The sequence below is a fragment of the Mchenga conophoros genome, linkage group LG10 (genome assembly GCF_057382185.1).
Source record: "Mchenga conophoros isolate Kocher_MC1m ecotype Shallow Benthic linkage group LG10, M_conophoros_male_GT1.1, whole genome shotgun sequence".
NCBI classification, from domain to species: Eukaryota; Metazoa; Chordata; class Actinopteri; order Cichliformes; family Cichlidae; genus Mchenga; species Mchenga conophoros.
Window position 1 is genome coordinate 28,509,854 of NC_140535.1, and position 14,900 is coordinate 28,524,753.

The following is a 14,900-nucleotide window of genomic DNA, read 5'->3' on the forward strand; positions in this document are numbered from 1 at the left end:
TAATGTTTTTAGAGGTTAATCAATGATGTAATCTAAAAAACATAAAAAGCACCACCTCTAACATTATTTACTCAAATTCTTGTTCTTCCAATTAGTGTGTTGAAATAAATAACTTTCGGGGGGGGGGGGGGGGGGTTTGATGTATTTTAATACTAAAGCATAAATTAGGGAGTATGGAACTATTAACTTTTGTTTGGATAACTGTCTCAAGGAACACTAAGAAAACAAATAAATCTCATAACCCACAAAATCTGATAATGTTATTGTAGCAAACAACTCTTTTGTGCAAAGTATTGATTTGGTGGTTCTTTATGCCATATTAGTTCTTGTTCAGGGTACATAATTGTGAAACTCACCCACACTGTTTTTACTTTTTTTTTCACCTATAGAGAAAAGTGGTTGTGCGTTCACTTAAACAAGCCAATAACCTGGCTTACATCAGCAGCACTTCTAAAATAATCTGATTTTGCATATCGATTTGCTACTCGATGTTAACTCGACTTCTCACTCAGCAATTTAAAGAGGAGAACGCTGAGCTTATGCTATCAATAACATTAAAGCTGTTGCAATTATATGTGGCCTTGCCCTCCAGCTTATGAGCAGATAGCTAGCACGAACCCAGAATCAACCTGTTGAGCAAACATCATCCGTCAGTCTCTAAAGAGAAGGATAAAAAGCTCACGTTGTGCTGTTCTGGCCTCATTTTCCTACCTGAGAGCTCCTTTGTGACAGGTGATGGTGGAGAGAATGGGGGGTAATTTTTATGACCAGCTTCTTAGTGTGCTGGTATCACTCCATTGGGGCCCCTTGCCAATCTCTGGCAAACCATTCAAGTGGCAACAAAGAGGCTAATTAGTAGCTCTCTCGCTTGAAGCTGCGAAGGGCTCCGGTTTGATACTTCCCAGGGAGGCTAGGGGGCCTCCGAGGTGGCGGTGGCAGCTATTTCACACACATACACACAGGCGCATACTCACAGGACATTTGTGAGCACACTTGGGTTGGCCCTTTGGCTTCAGCACATTTACTCATTGTGGCCGTCCTCCCTACGGTCCGCCAGAGTGATAGAATCAGAGAGAGGGAACCGGCACATCTTCTTTCATGTGGCGGGGACCCGGAGAGGGGATGCTAATGGGATATCGATGGGATTAGAACCCACAGCGTTCAGGTCCAGGAGAACAGAGGAAGGGCTCCATGAACCAGAACTAAAACCCACTGAGCTTTAAGGTCAGATCATTCTAATTCTATTGACTTTTTCTTATTTAATGGGAAAGCTGACAATGGATGCATGGACCTTAATACAGTAAGAAAAGTCTGCCAAAAGGCAGATTGTAAAATAGAGAAACTCTGCTTATGCATTTATCTGTGCGGTAATTTACACACAGCCTTTGTGCCACAGCCTCTCCTCCTGCCAACACTCGCACTGCAGCTTCTGGGACTAGAGATACACATCAGGAAGTTAGGGGTGATAATGCATTTGCATGTCACCTGATAACTAGCAGTAATTAGCACTCCCCTTGAGTCCCCACCCTGGCCTCTCAAAAAAATACAAGAGAAAAAAATCCACAAGCTTGCATGGTTACAAAGAAGGCCAACTTAGAGTACAGTATGTTATCATTAACCCTCTCTCCAAACCACAAGTTCCCCCACATAGACAAAAGATGGGGGCCTCAGTGTATTTGCTTCATAGCACTCCAAGCCAGACCGCATCAGCAAAGGCCACGTCTGCTGAGCGCTGTTAGCCACACAGAGGCAGCTGGTCACACCGAGTCAAGCTGCTAACTTTTATTGCACAAGCACACTCCCTCCACTCTTATCTCAGGGAGGAAGGCGATCTAATCTGCTGCTTGATTAGATCGCCTCCCTCCATTGCCACAGCCACTGTCTGCATATTGGTATCCCCCAACCCCTATCTTGGTGCTGCCCTTCTCTTACTTATCTTATTTCTTACCACCACCACCACACCGTTTCCAAAAAAGCATCTTTTCCCCCCGCCCTCTCTAAAAAGACTACTTTCCTGTGCCACCTGATGACATCGCAGTGTAGGACAATAAGACGCTTGATCTGCACGCTTGTGTGCGTGTAGTATATTCCACAAGATGCAGCCCCCTGAGTTAAGTCTTTAATCGATACATCTCCCTATCCTGACAGTGAGGACAGAGCCCAGATCTGAGATCACAGCGATGGCGGTGTAAATCTTTACGGTTCAACCAGAGCCTTTTAAAGCCTGTCTATAATTGGGACTCAGCCAGCAGCTGCCTCGGCTCTGGCTATCACCACGGGCCTGGTCAAAGCAGCAGTTCCTTAGGGGCACAAACAAACACCGCACCTCCAATAGGGGCAAAAAAAGAAAGCACCTGTGCGAGGATAAAAGGGAAATGATGTGGCAGCCAGACTTGAATAAGCCCTCTGCTGTTGTCTGTGGCTTAGGTGTTTCTTGGAGAGGTGTTTTTCGTTGAGTGAGGCTTTTTGTGCTATTGGATTATTACACCAACATGTACTGTACCTCTGAGTGCAAGCAGGGGAGACTTAACTCACTGAGTGATTTCAAATAGAGGGTAATCCACTGCCATGTAATGGATGCTTTGTTGCCCAGCTACTTTCAGGAAGCAGGAAAATGCTTGCACAGTTTTACAGGTTAGAATCAAAAGTCTGCTGCTCCCTTAGTCATTCTTATTTAAGATCAAAGGCGACATACTGTATTCAGTGAGTAAGACTGTGACAATGAAGCAAATATCTGACTACCTACTTCAAAGCACAGATATTTATCCTTTATTGTTAGCACATGTAGTTTTTTCCCCTACTTTTTACATTTAAGATGAGCAGGATACAGAAGGGCTCTTATTTTGAGGTCAACAAACACTCTGGACTGCTGTCTGGGGATTTTGCACAAACTATACCGGATGTCACCTCTCAAACAACAGCAACAGTCTGATTTTTTATACACACACACACACACACACTCTATTTGTGAGGTTATGCACTGTGATCGGCACAGACAGTTTTCTTACGGCATCAGAACCTTGTGGTTTTGTTGTATGTCGAAAGAACAACACTGCTCAGTGTTGTAGAGTCTTCAGTCTAGCTGCTAATAGAAATAAGAGCTATGGAACTTATGAGATAATATTAATATATCTAATCGTGAGAGTTAAAACGACATGGCCCGAGGTAGTTGGCTACCACATTAAGCTACAACTGCTGTGGTTGCAAAATGGGCGCAGTGCTGTGCTGGTTTGAAATTTTTGACAGGTCCTTTTGCAATTTTATGACAGGCACTATCAATCACCACGAGTGAAAAGACTGGTGACTATGACTGGATTGTCGACTATATCACAGAGGATGTTATTCCGTGTTTCTGAATTGTCAGTTTGACCACCAATCAAAAAGATCCGAATAGTTAAAAAGATAAGTTAGTTTAATTTTAAATGCTTTTACAGTTTTTATTATATGTATTCAAATAACTTTATCTAACCATAACAACATGACAACACCATAAGGGACTTATATATACATACACATACATATATATGCATCTTATAAAGACATCGAAAGGTTTTGGGGGTTTATTTTGGTGCATCTCCACATTTGCATGCTGTTCGATTTATATTTTTGTCAGTGGTTTTCATCACTGGATGCCATCACACGTATTCCTGTAAATCCTAACCCAGACAGTTACAACTGGAAAAATTGGTGAAGTGCGGAAAAAAATATATCAAAGGAAGTATTTTTTTTATATATATATATATATATATATATATATATATATATATATATATATATACATATACATACATACACACACACACACACACACACACACACACACACACACACATACATATATATATATATATATATATACATATATGAGTATATAGACATACTGTATTTACAAAAAATGTGTGTTTTTGTTGTCATGAAACAGGTGTATTTATTAGTTGACATTTGGTACCATTGAGTCCCTTCAACTGTCTTGCAGGCATCCTTTATGCTTATTGGAGCTCACTGGGGATGGGGGTGGTGGTTAGAGCAGGGCGATATGGCCAAAAATATTTATCACGATATATATTTGAAAATTTGCGATAACGATATAACTGACGATATAATTGATGCAAGACAAAATACAACTCCACAACATTACTAGTGCAAAAAGACAACCTTCCATTTATTTTCACTTAAACAAGAAGCTGGTTTTTATGTACATTAAAGCTATATAAAAATTTAACAGTGCGAATACAAATTCCTTGCTGAAAGTTTAACCAAAAGGCATTTCCAGTAGAAATGGGCTGACATATCCTGAGCATAACCATGTATAATATCCACTGAAGTTAAAAAGAGGTGCTTTGCAACATTAAACTGCAGTGTGCAGTACGTATTTTTCGGACCATAAGGTGCACGGGATTATAAGGCACATTAAGCGAAACAAGGCAGTCAGATAAATCAAACTTTATTAAACTCATTCTTCTTGCTTCCTCCACTTCTGTACCATTGATTCATTAATGTTGAATTCTCTGGCAGCTGCTCTATTCCCATGTTGTTGCAGTATATTAATGACTAACCTCGTATTGTGGATGGATTATCTCAGTTGTTATGGATTATCTCAGTTGTTCTCCTGACTAGGGTTGCCAACTCCCTGAAAAATAAATAAGGGACACCTCGTGGCCAGGGCCGGGCGACCCAATTGTCTTCACCCTTCCCAGTGTGGTGAATTTTCTAGCTCTTTTTTTGTGTGTGAAATTATTTTTTTAACCATTTGACTTGAATTTGATTTAAGTAGATGTGTATTCTTTGTGATATGAACACATGTGAAACAAATGATCATTTAGCCATTTATTTTTAGCTCAAAATGACAACATTAACACGATAAAACAGGTCTCTTTCTTAAACAGAAGCCTGTCATGCTTAACTTTTGAGAATATAAGTAAATCTTTCTTTAAAAGAACTCTGTCCTGCTTAACTTAAAATAATAGAAAACAATAGAAAGAAAAACATTCTTGTAACAGTGCACATTTAGTGCATTTAGTACAATTGGCTTCAGTTGAGGTATTATTTCAGCTTTTCTAATGCTAATCAGCTGCTCCTGTTTGTAAACCCGCTTGTTCCCATGATTACGCATCATAACTCATCATCATTATTAATCTATGTATTACTTTTATGTATTAGTCATCTATTTGTTGTAATCATCTATTCTTGCAGTTGTTTATTACACAAAATAAATTATATTATCACACTTCTGGCCACATAGCGCTGATATTCACTGCACATGCCCATATTAACTTTTTCCAGCCAGGTGTTTTCCTTTTCCCATTCTTCCCTTTCTCTGAGGGGAACAAACATTGCTGCTCTAATGCTGGGCTCACACTGTGCAGTTTTAGGCCCATTTTGAGCCGATTTTGGCCTTCATCGTGCATCGTGTAGTATACGTGGGGTAACGAGAAGTGATTAACACCTCACGACCAGCTCCCAATCATCAATCGCTCGTGAGGGTCTCACGAATTTGTGTGTCATCCTTGCGCAGGGGCCATGCTAATCTTCTCTGTATCGTATCCAATTTAGCGTACGCGCTTGCCGAAGCAAGCACAAATACGACAATAACGACGGCCGCTTGCATGTTCTGCAAAAAAATGTGCTTTGTCGTGTATCTGACGGACAAACGCCAAACCAGTTCCACATCACTGAAGTTGCACCATTTTTACAAACCAATTCTGGTTCATTTGTTTCATTCAACAATCGGCCATGTGCGTATGAAAACAAAGGCACTGCGCATGCGCGTTTTACTCCCATTCTATCGCGATATTTCATTTTCCTATCGTTGCCTAACATTATACCGGTATTACCGTGAACGGTATAATATGGCCCAGCCCTAGTGGTGGTTAATTGTTGCTAGTGACCAAAGCAACTGAATGTCATTGTGTAAGGAAACAACATCTATACCTTCCAACAGCTTCCCCTTAGTGTGCAGGTTACATACGTGTGTGTATGTGCATACATTGTTATCACCTGCAACAAATGCATTGGACCGCTATCTGAACTCAATCTGCTCTTGGTTTACTAAGAAGGAGCGCCAAGGGTTATCTGTCCCACTCTGATATGCACAGATAAGGGCCTTGGGCCTGCTGTTTAAACACCTGCGGCCTGGGGTATTAGAGCGCCCTCCGTCCCCTTTGCCACAAAAGAGGAGGAAATGGAAGAGTGAGCGCTGCCTGCTACTGCTGAGGGGAGTGTATGTGAAAAGTAATGAACACAAGTGTGTGCGCGTGCGGAGGTTAATGCGAGGGTGATTATTTCCACCGCTGCCAGCCTCTGCCCCAAACACTGCCATCAATAATAAAAATAACAGGAGCGAAAACAGAGCAGACAAAAAGGAATTCATTGACTTATCCCGTTCATTCATCGCCCCTGTGCCCCTCCAAAAATAAACCCAGGCTGTACTATGAAAAGACACTGCTATAGCATTGATACTTATCAGTAATGTTTAACGGCTATATGCTGGAAAAGCTCCTTTCAAACAGGCTCTTTTTTTTCACTTATGTGATGTACATTACAGCGAGGGTCAATCATTTGCATGAGAATGGACGATTAAGTGAAAGAGATAAACCCAAGGCTAGTTCCCGTGAATTGGATGCTGTGTTTGGAATACCAAGCAGAGGAGCCCCCCCCCCCAACTACCCCCACTGCCTCTGCAGAATTAGCCCCCTGCATCATGCATTTATTTTCTAAATAATCACTCAGTCCCTTCCTGTGTTGATTATTTTCTCAGTGCAAGGGTTGCTAAAATATTGCTGTAATCCTGTCTGCCTAAAGCCCCAACAATGCACACCGTGGGCTAAATAAATCTAGGGCTTGTCAGTGGGGACGTGAGCTGGTGGCCTGATGGAGGGAAGGTGGAGGGGAAAAGTTGCCATGGTCAGATAGACTTAGATTAAATACAAGGAAACTCAGGCACTTATAAGTCAGAGTAAACCTTTCATTAAGCTCATTTTTGTTTGCACAATAAGTTAAACTTTCAACATCAGTGCTTTTACAATACCCAAGGTAAAATACAGATAACACAACTACTTATAAAGTAGTTCAAAGAAGGCAAAATCCTCAAATATCTATAGTTATCTTAAGATAGTCAATCATTAAAGGAATTAGTCTAAAGTTAAGTTAATTGATCAGCTATCAGATCAGAAAAAGCAGGCAAAAATCTACTTCTGACATAACATTCAATATAAGCTTTTTCCCTTCAATTATAATAATTTATTCTAAACTGATGTACATTATAAGGCTTTCATTAACCTAATATCAAGGTAGCATCTCTGCTGCTTAAAAAGAAGCAAACACAGTCAATAAGCAACTCCTTACACTTGTTTTGCCAATACATAATGAATTCAGTGTTTTTATGAAAGGTTGCAGAAACTAGATTTATACAGGAAGTGGGCACTTTTCGGTGCATTCATTTAAACATAGAAGCCCACATTGACACCTCACACCACTGACCTGTGCCACATCTGGAAACAATTAGACTCATGTTTGACTTGACCTGCCCGCACCTAAGTGAACTTTGCCAACTTTTTTATGCGTTTGTTGCAGAGGCAGTGCTGACCCTGACACAGTTGCTCCGGGGGAATGATGCGTAATTAGTCAGAGGGAACACGACTCCACTTGTCTGAAATAAAACATCTTGCATACCCATCAGGACGATTAAGAAGTGTGACAGGATAGCCATAAAAAATAAGCAATAAATAAAGAAAAAAAAGAAGAAGCAGGGACTGGATATGATACCAAATGACCCACAGTGGAGTTTGTGAGGACACGAGAAGCGTCTGAATTATCAAGCATCTCAGGCGAAGCGGACCTTTCATGTCAAAATGGCAGAGCAGACAGCGGATGATGCAATGTTTGATTTCTACACTTCAGGAGGCTGTCAGGACAGCACATACAATATTAAACAGTGTCGTGTCGGTGTATCAACCAGTGTAAATTAACCCATTAGTATGCTATGGGGTGAGGCGGTGAGATCAATGCATGAAACGGTTTGGAAATCTCCTTTGATACAAGATTTCCCAGCTTGAGTGAATTGATGAAATTCCTCTTGAAACACAGGCAACCATTTCACACGCCACACTTTTTCTCAAGACAGAGACGAGCGTAGCCTGTCCGTTAACGCAGTTCGGCTACATTAATGCAGCTAAAGAAGAGGCTATTGTGCTTCTTTTCTTTTTAATAATAATAATAATAATAATAATGGATACTTTATTGATCCCCATGGGGAAATTACTTGTTTTTCTCTGCATTTGACCCATTCACATTTAAAAAGTGGCTGTAAAAGCCTGCTTAGGATGAACTAATCATATGCGCAAAAGCCACTTCTTTTTCTCTCCTTATGATTTTTAGACGTGTAATATGAGTCAATGCAAAAATCCTCTTTAACTTAATGAAAAATTAGCTCTGATCATGAAGGTTACACAAATATATACACTGTGACTTCCTGTATGTCTTTAATAGAGTCAAACCTATTCGGTAATATTTCTTTAACTTGAAAGTCTGGACTGAATCACTTCAGTGCTTAGCCATGTATGCCAAGATACCAGCTCAAGAATGATGGGACGGGTGATAAGGTTCAAATCCTCCGGTGAACTTTAACCACTGTGCATTCCTTTGCATTGATTCAAGCAAACACTGCAGGGTGAGAAGGTGGCCTTCAAAGTAACATTTCTTAAACATTACGACAGCACGAAAGAGAGGTCATGCAAGATTAATATTCAGTTTGCTTGCTCAACCAGGGTCAATCCAAATATGACAGAAATCCAGTAAAATATATCAAATTGAGCAGGGTATTATGTCAGAAAAAAGGGATAGAGAGATTTGAAAAACTTTCAGTAATTCAAGTGAGGTTTCGGGGCAAAAACTCTGGGGGTTTTTCTGGTTTACTGTCACTCTCCTGTCCAAGAGCTACCTCCTTGTCTCAAAGCCCAGGTTCAGCACTCATTTCCTGGACTGACCATCTACTCCAATTATCAAGCTAATAAAGGCCCCCCTTGTGCAGTTATGGGAAAGGGGAGGGGAATTGATTCCAGGATGAGGGGGTTCCACTTTGGTAAGTGTGTGTGATAGCTGCCGCCCACATCTTGTAAGGTGTGACTAATGGTCTTGGACAATGTTAAGACAGCACTCCTTCAGCGGTCACCTGGACAGGCCTGGTAGTTACTGAAGGAGCAAATCTCCAAGTTTGAGCTGTCAGCCACACAAAACTAAGGTTTCTGTGATTATAAAAGGATGTTACTATTTGCTATTTCTCATAATTTCAAAGCAAAAAGCTGTCCACTTTAAATTATTAACAATAGGAATTAAGTTACTATGTGGATCATGAATTAGTAAAATGAAGCCAAGTGACTTAATTTCACAATCTGATGCACATCAAGAATTCATAAATAAACATTCAAAATTTCAGTCAAATTAAGGGTAGTTGAAATGCTAAAAAAGGGACACAAATTTCAAGAACAAAACAATTTAAAAAAAAAATTTTTAAGCAACTATCTTCAGAAGAAAAGTTGTCTTACCTGTGCTGCTCCACAGCTTCATTATCTGGTAGCTCTGCACCGCAAACATTGCAACGTTCATGCTGGTTCCTGCCGTCTGGTTTCATGCCCACTGCCAGCTCCCCAAGCTTGCTGAAGAATTCTCTCTGGATGAAACTCTGAGGCAGGAGTCCCCCATAGGCACTGAAGTCCATAGACATAGCCAGGGCTGGGGACATGGGCAGAGCGGACGCCATGGATACTGGCATGGACATCATGGCATCTGATTTATGATTGACAGGTAAGGAGTAGAGAGAGGCCAGATGTTTCTCAGTCATTCCAGCCATTGCTTCCATCCCCATCTGACTGACTTCAGCTTGAGAGTCGCCCATGCCTTCGTCACGGACGTAATGCAGCTCACGGGCACTGGTGATCACGCTGCTCCTGGTTGGCGTTCCGGGACCATCTCTGTTCCTGTCCTCCCCACTTCGTTCTCCATTGCTGGAGGCACTGGACTCCATGTTCTGTGGGCTTTCGTGGCCATTGCCACCCATATCCACTTGCATCATCTCAGTCTTGATCTCAGTCATCAGTTGGTTGGAGTTGCCGTGAACTAGTTGTTCACCACCAAAGCCCTGCTGGAGCAGAGACTGGCCGATGCTCATCAGACTGTCCACAGCAGCTTTGGTGGGACTCAGGGTGGAGACACCAAAGGAAGTGGAGACGGAGGGACTCTGGTCGACGACCCCGGGCATGTTAGAGACTTGCTGTGTACCTGACAGATAGGGGCTCCCCATGGAATGCTTTTTTGAGTTTTTGGCTCCATTGTGACCTTTGCGCTCATCGTCTTCCTCTGTGCTTCCATCGTTAGCGTTGACCTCAGCATCATTTTCATCTGAGGACTGGATGGTTTCCAGGATCTTCAGGCATTGCTCTTCTAAGTACTCAATCTCAAGTATCTCGGCTGCATACAGAAGGTCATCCAAGTCTTCCACCTTGGCCTGGAGCGTGGCAGTGTAAGCATACTCCAAAATCTGCTGAAAAGTCTTTGGTGATAGAAAGTCCAGGGTATAATGCTGGCTGCTGCGGTGAAAGAGGATTTCAAACATTTTGCTGGTGCAGGCTAGCACAGTCCTGTGAGCGTGAAACTCCTGGCTGTCTACCATGATGACCACGTCACACAGAGTTCCAGCCAGACGCATCTGGTTGGCCTTCTGCAGCAGGGAATTGGGGTGGTTGGGGTTCTGAAGCTGGATCATACCCATTTTAGTTAAATCCATGATGTCGATGCAAACCACGAGGCCGACTCATGAGGCTCTCCTTCCCCGATCAACAATGTTTTTAGCTATCTTTGTAAACAAGATGAAACCTGTATGGACGACAAGAGGGGAGAAAAAAAATCAGCTCTGGTAGAGTATCATGAGTACAAAGTATCATGAGTTAAAAAGATATTAGTCTTTACACATTTAAATCCAACATGCTCAGTCTGCGTTTTTTTTTTTTCTTCCCTTCAAAATCTGAATGAATGAAAGGGCTTTCTCTTTTGAAAATTTTTTTAAATTCCAGTTTATCATAAAATACAAGTGCCTTTCATTATTGCAATCACGCTGCAAATAAATGTGATGAATTTGTTACGCTTATTTAAAACATACCACCTCTTTCTCTCTCTAAATGGCAAGTGTGAGGCAATTGCAAATATCCTGCCAGTGTGGTAAACACTCCGCTCAGTGGCATTGTTCTTAAATTCAGCAGAGAGTATTGACTGTAGATTTCTGAAGGGAAACAATTTGTGAGCCAACATGCTCAACCTGCATATCAATCAGTCCAACATATGTTACGTTACAAAGATGTCTTCATTTAGTTATCTAATCGGTATGTACACCAGTTAAACAAGTGTGAATTGTGGGTTTTCACTGCCGCTCGGTTCACAAAGACCATCAGCAGCCTTTCTGAAATTAAATAGCATCTTACTCAGTATTCTCATCACAGACGGGAGCAGAGAGCAGCGGCCAGAAATGGGTGGAAAGGAAAGTAGGATGAGGCAAAAGCACACAACACTGCTGTACCAAACACAGCTCTCAGTCGCTAATGTTGAAAATCGCAAATTTGTCCTCCTCCTACTCCTGTTAACCTGATTACTGAAGTTAACAACGCAACACGCTCCCACAACCCTATACTTTGACCTGCACCAAAAAAATAATTAAAGCTGGCTTAGATTGAATACACAGATTCACCACTACATTCAGTTTAACACTGAACTATGCTGCTTCTTCATTGTCCCAATTAACTAAACAGTTATTTGCCACTGCACCTACTCCAAGTGAAGCAGGAATGGTCACCAGATTAGTGTCGCCTTTGACCTACAAAAGCTCACTCAGGGCCAATTTTTAGGTTTTCGGAAGAGTGAATAAGTCAGGCTTATGACAAATGACAAAGTGTGTCAGATGAAGTCTGGTGAGAAGTGACACGCTGTCTAAATTTGTAATATTATTATTGCTTTTATTAATAATAATCTTCAAATTAATTTTTAAAGATTATGAAACAGACAACTTGGGCAGCTCTTTCCCTCCCTTCACACCTGTAAAAAAAGAAAAGAAAAGGAAGAAAGAAGAAAAGAAGAAAGGAAAAATAAACCTTGAAAAAATGATAAGGTTTCTTTTTCTTGCCAAACCTTCTATAATATATAAATAAGATCATCTAAACACACTGAATCTGAATATTCAGGGGGTAAATGATGCTGCACCTATTGTTAGTGCTGAGAGTAACGGAAAATAATTCTCCCGGCTTTTGGGGGCACTGGGCGGTTTGTCTTTTCCGTACCTTGACAAAAATCGATGTAGAATGTAGGTAATGATAAAACCACAGGTTCTCCTCTAACTGAAATTAGCCTCTCAGTAAACAGAGATCATGCCTAAAACCCGACATTATCTTTATTGCAGGTATGCCAATAGCGCCGATTTATGGCCCCGTAAATGATCAATGCTTGTTGCGCTCTGTGGGTTATCAACTAAACTGTGGCTTCACTGGGATGTAAAGTTGCTGTCTGGGGACTTTGTCTGTTTTCTATTAATAAAGGAAAAAGGCTGCGTGGGTCTAGACGGCGTTAATTTTAGCCAGACGCACCAGACAAATTATACACAACATTATGCGTTAAGTAAAACATCACGTACTACATTAAGTACATTAAGCCTGGAGAGATTTCCTCCCAGGAGGACGATATGGACCGCTGACAATAACCACATCACGCCGACTTCACAGAGAGGCAGCATAATCAATCTGATCACGAGTTGTCTGCCATAGCGCGCCTTGACGAGCCAGCCACAACAAGAATAAACAGCGTTCAATATTCCAGACCATGAGCCACACTGACAGACACAAACGCGGAGAGATCAAAATGGTACGGGGAGGGGGGGCAATCAGATACCGGTGCCTGCTAAAAAAGTACACGCGACACAGACGGCAGGCAAGGGTCTCCGATTTGAGCCAGCTCTCATTTGATCAACGCACAGGTGGACTTTGAGGCATGATGAACACTGTAGCGCTACCTTGTAACAGTGAAGGAGAAAGAAGGGGGGTTTGGTCTCGGGAAAGCTGCCTAAGGGATAAAGAGGAAAAAAAAGAGTGAAAGGGGAAGAGAGAGATCAGACACACTCGATAACAAATCAATTTGCCATCTGTTACCAGTTCCCCCACCTCACAGTGTGCTGCGCGTGCTACGGCGAGCCGATTATTGGTAACCAATCAAACATTTAGCTGGCTGTCAATCAATGGCAGTGCGCCTGTACAGTGACTGGATTTACGGTTGTTTCGTGTGTAAAAACCAGTGTCTCTAGTCCCCCATCATGATGTCATCACGGCTAAATAAGCCACGCTGGTGCGTCTGGAGACACAAGGACAAGCATGAGTGTCGCCGTCCTTAAAAAAAAAAATATGAGCAAAATTTCCACCAAAACAAGCTAACGCGATTTCAAAGTCACACGCAGCGAGGCGTCATATGTTGTCTGGCTCCCCGTGAAACAGCCAGACCTCACGTCCTCTGACTGCGATCTCCAGAATACTAACGAGCCCGAGAAGAAGAAGGGGGGGGTTACGTCAACCTTAACATCTCTACACTGAGCTACAGTGCGTTAATGCAAACTTCAACACCTTGCAGCGCAATCAGGTAAACACTTGTTTTCATCCAGAACTCCGGTGCGCAAGTCCAACTCGCATGCCAAAGTCGCGTTTGCAGTCAACTTCAGCGTGAGGTTGAATGGGGACACGCATAAAAAAGCCGATCCTCAGCACTATAAACACATCAAAACATCCATATGGTGAATGAAAGTACGCGAAGAAAACAGTACTAGATACATGCAGAGTAGCGGGTCTGGCACTTGTCGCCGGGAAACTGCAGCTGCATTTAGCCCGGATTGGTACTCACCTAAGTTGCACGTTTTGATTCCGGATAGTGCAGGGGGATTGGGGCTACAGCATAGTAAGGCAGTTCGCAGTACCCGCTCTCAGAACATGCTCTAACTCCTTTCTTCTCTCGCCTTAGCAAATCAACACGGCGCTGACGTCAACGCAGCCAGACGAGAAGCAGGCAGGCGGGCAGCCGGCGCTGCGTTCCAGTCCATACAAACACTGAGAAAGTGAGACACCTAGGGGGCTGTCTCATGTCAAACGCCTGTGTTACAGTATGGCAGTGAAAGGTGAGCGACACTGCCCTCTCTCCAGCTTCCTGAACGCACACATAGCCTGCGGTTGTTCTTTAACTCGAGCCAGGAGCTGACTTATGGGTTCGGCGTTACAGGAGGGAAACTCAAGAAGAGGGGCTCATAAAAAAAACCCTCTAATATTTTCACTCCATTCATATCGGTTCAAAAATTGGTGTAGCAGAGGGACAGGTATGACTTAGTGCAAAGGAGCGATGAAGCTGTGTAGCTGTGCTGTCTGGCACATAATTAGCGTACCCAAAAAACAAATGGAGAAATTATTCAATTAAAAAAAGGCTCTCTTTCTATCTTCTTAAAAAGTAACATCGTGTTCCATGACTTGATGTCCTACAATCAGAAAGCAATTATTTGTGTTCCTGGCAATGATGTAGTTTCACATCGATATTCTGTGATATTAGTGCTTCCAGCTTCCTATCCTATCCTCCCACTTCTATCATTTTACGAACTACGCATTAAATTATTATTATTTTAAATCCTAAATTCAAACCGCTACACCACTATTGCTGTCATTAACAGATTTTACAGTGGAATATTCAAGAAACTAGGGGGATTTTTAGGTCAGTGCAAAATTATAATACTCGCGATTTAACTGTGTAATGGCTAGAATAAAGTTTATAACCATCCAAAGTAAATGATGGACTGAAAAATGGGTATACCTAAATCAGAATCTAATACCTTTAACCAC

General features: G+C 42.0%; 1 protein-coding gene and 1 non-coding gene across 2 annotated transcripts in view; both read right to left on the reverse strand.

Moving 5' to 3' along the window:
* The window catches only part of zbtb16a (zinc finger and BTB domain containing 16a), a 140,952-nt gene extending 126,796 nt beyond the window's left edge, over positions 1–14,156 (reverse strand). The window contains exons 1-2 of the mRNA XM_085289714.1: positions 13,921–14,156; positions 9,543–10,869 (exon numbers count right to left, since the gene is read on the reverse strand). Of these exons, the coding sequence (XP_085145840.1) occupies positions 9,543–10,780 (1,238 nt within the window). The 5' untranslated portion in view covers positions 10,781–10,869; positions 13,921–14,156. The remainder of the gene's footprint in view (positions 1–9,542; positions 10,870–13,920) is intronic.
* On the reverse strand, positions 5,471–5,578 carry LOC146566175 (U6 spliceosomal RNA). The gene has a single exon (XR_014894229.1). It is a non-coding gene; the product is annotated as a U6 spliceosomal RNA (small nuclear RNA).
* Positions 14,157–14,900: the final 744 nt, after the last annotated feature.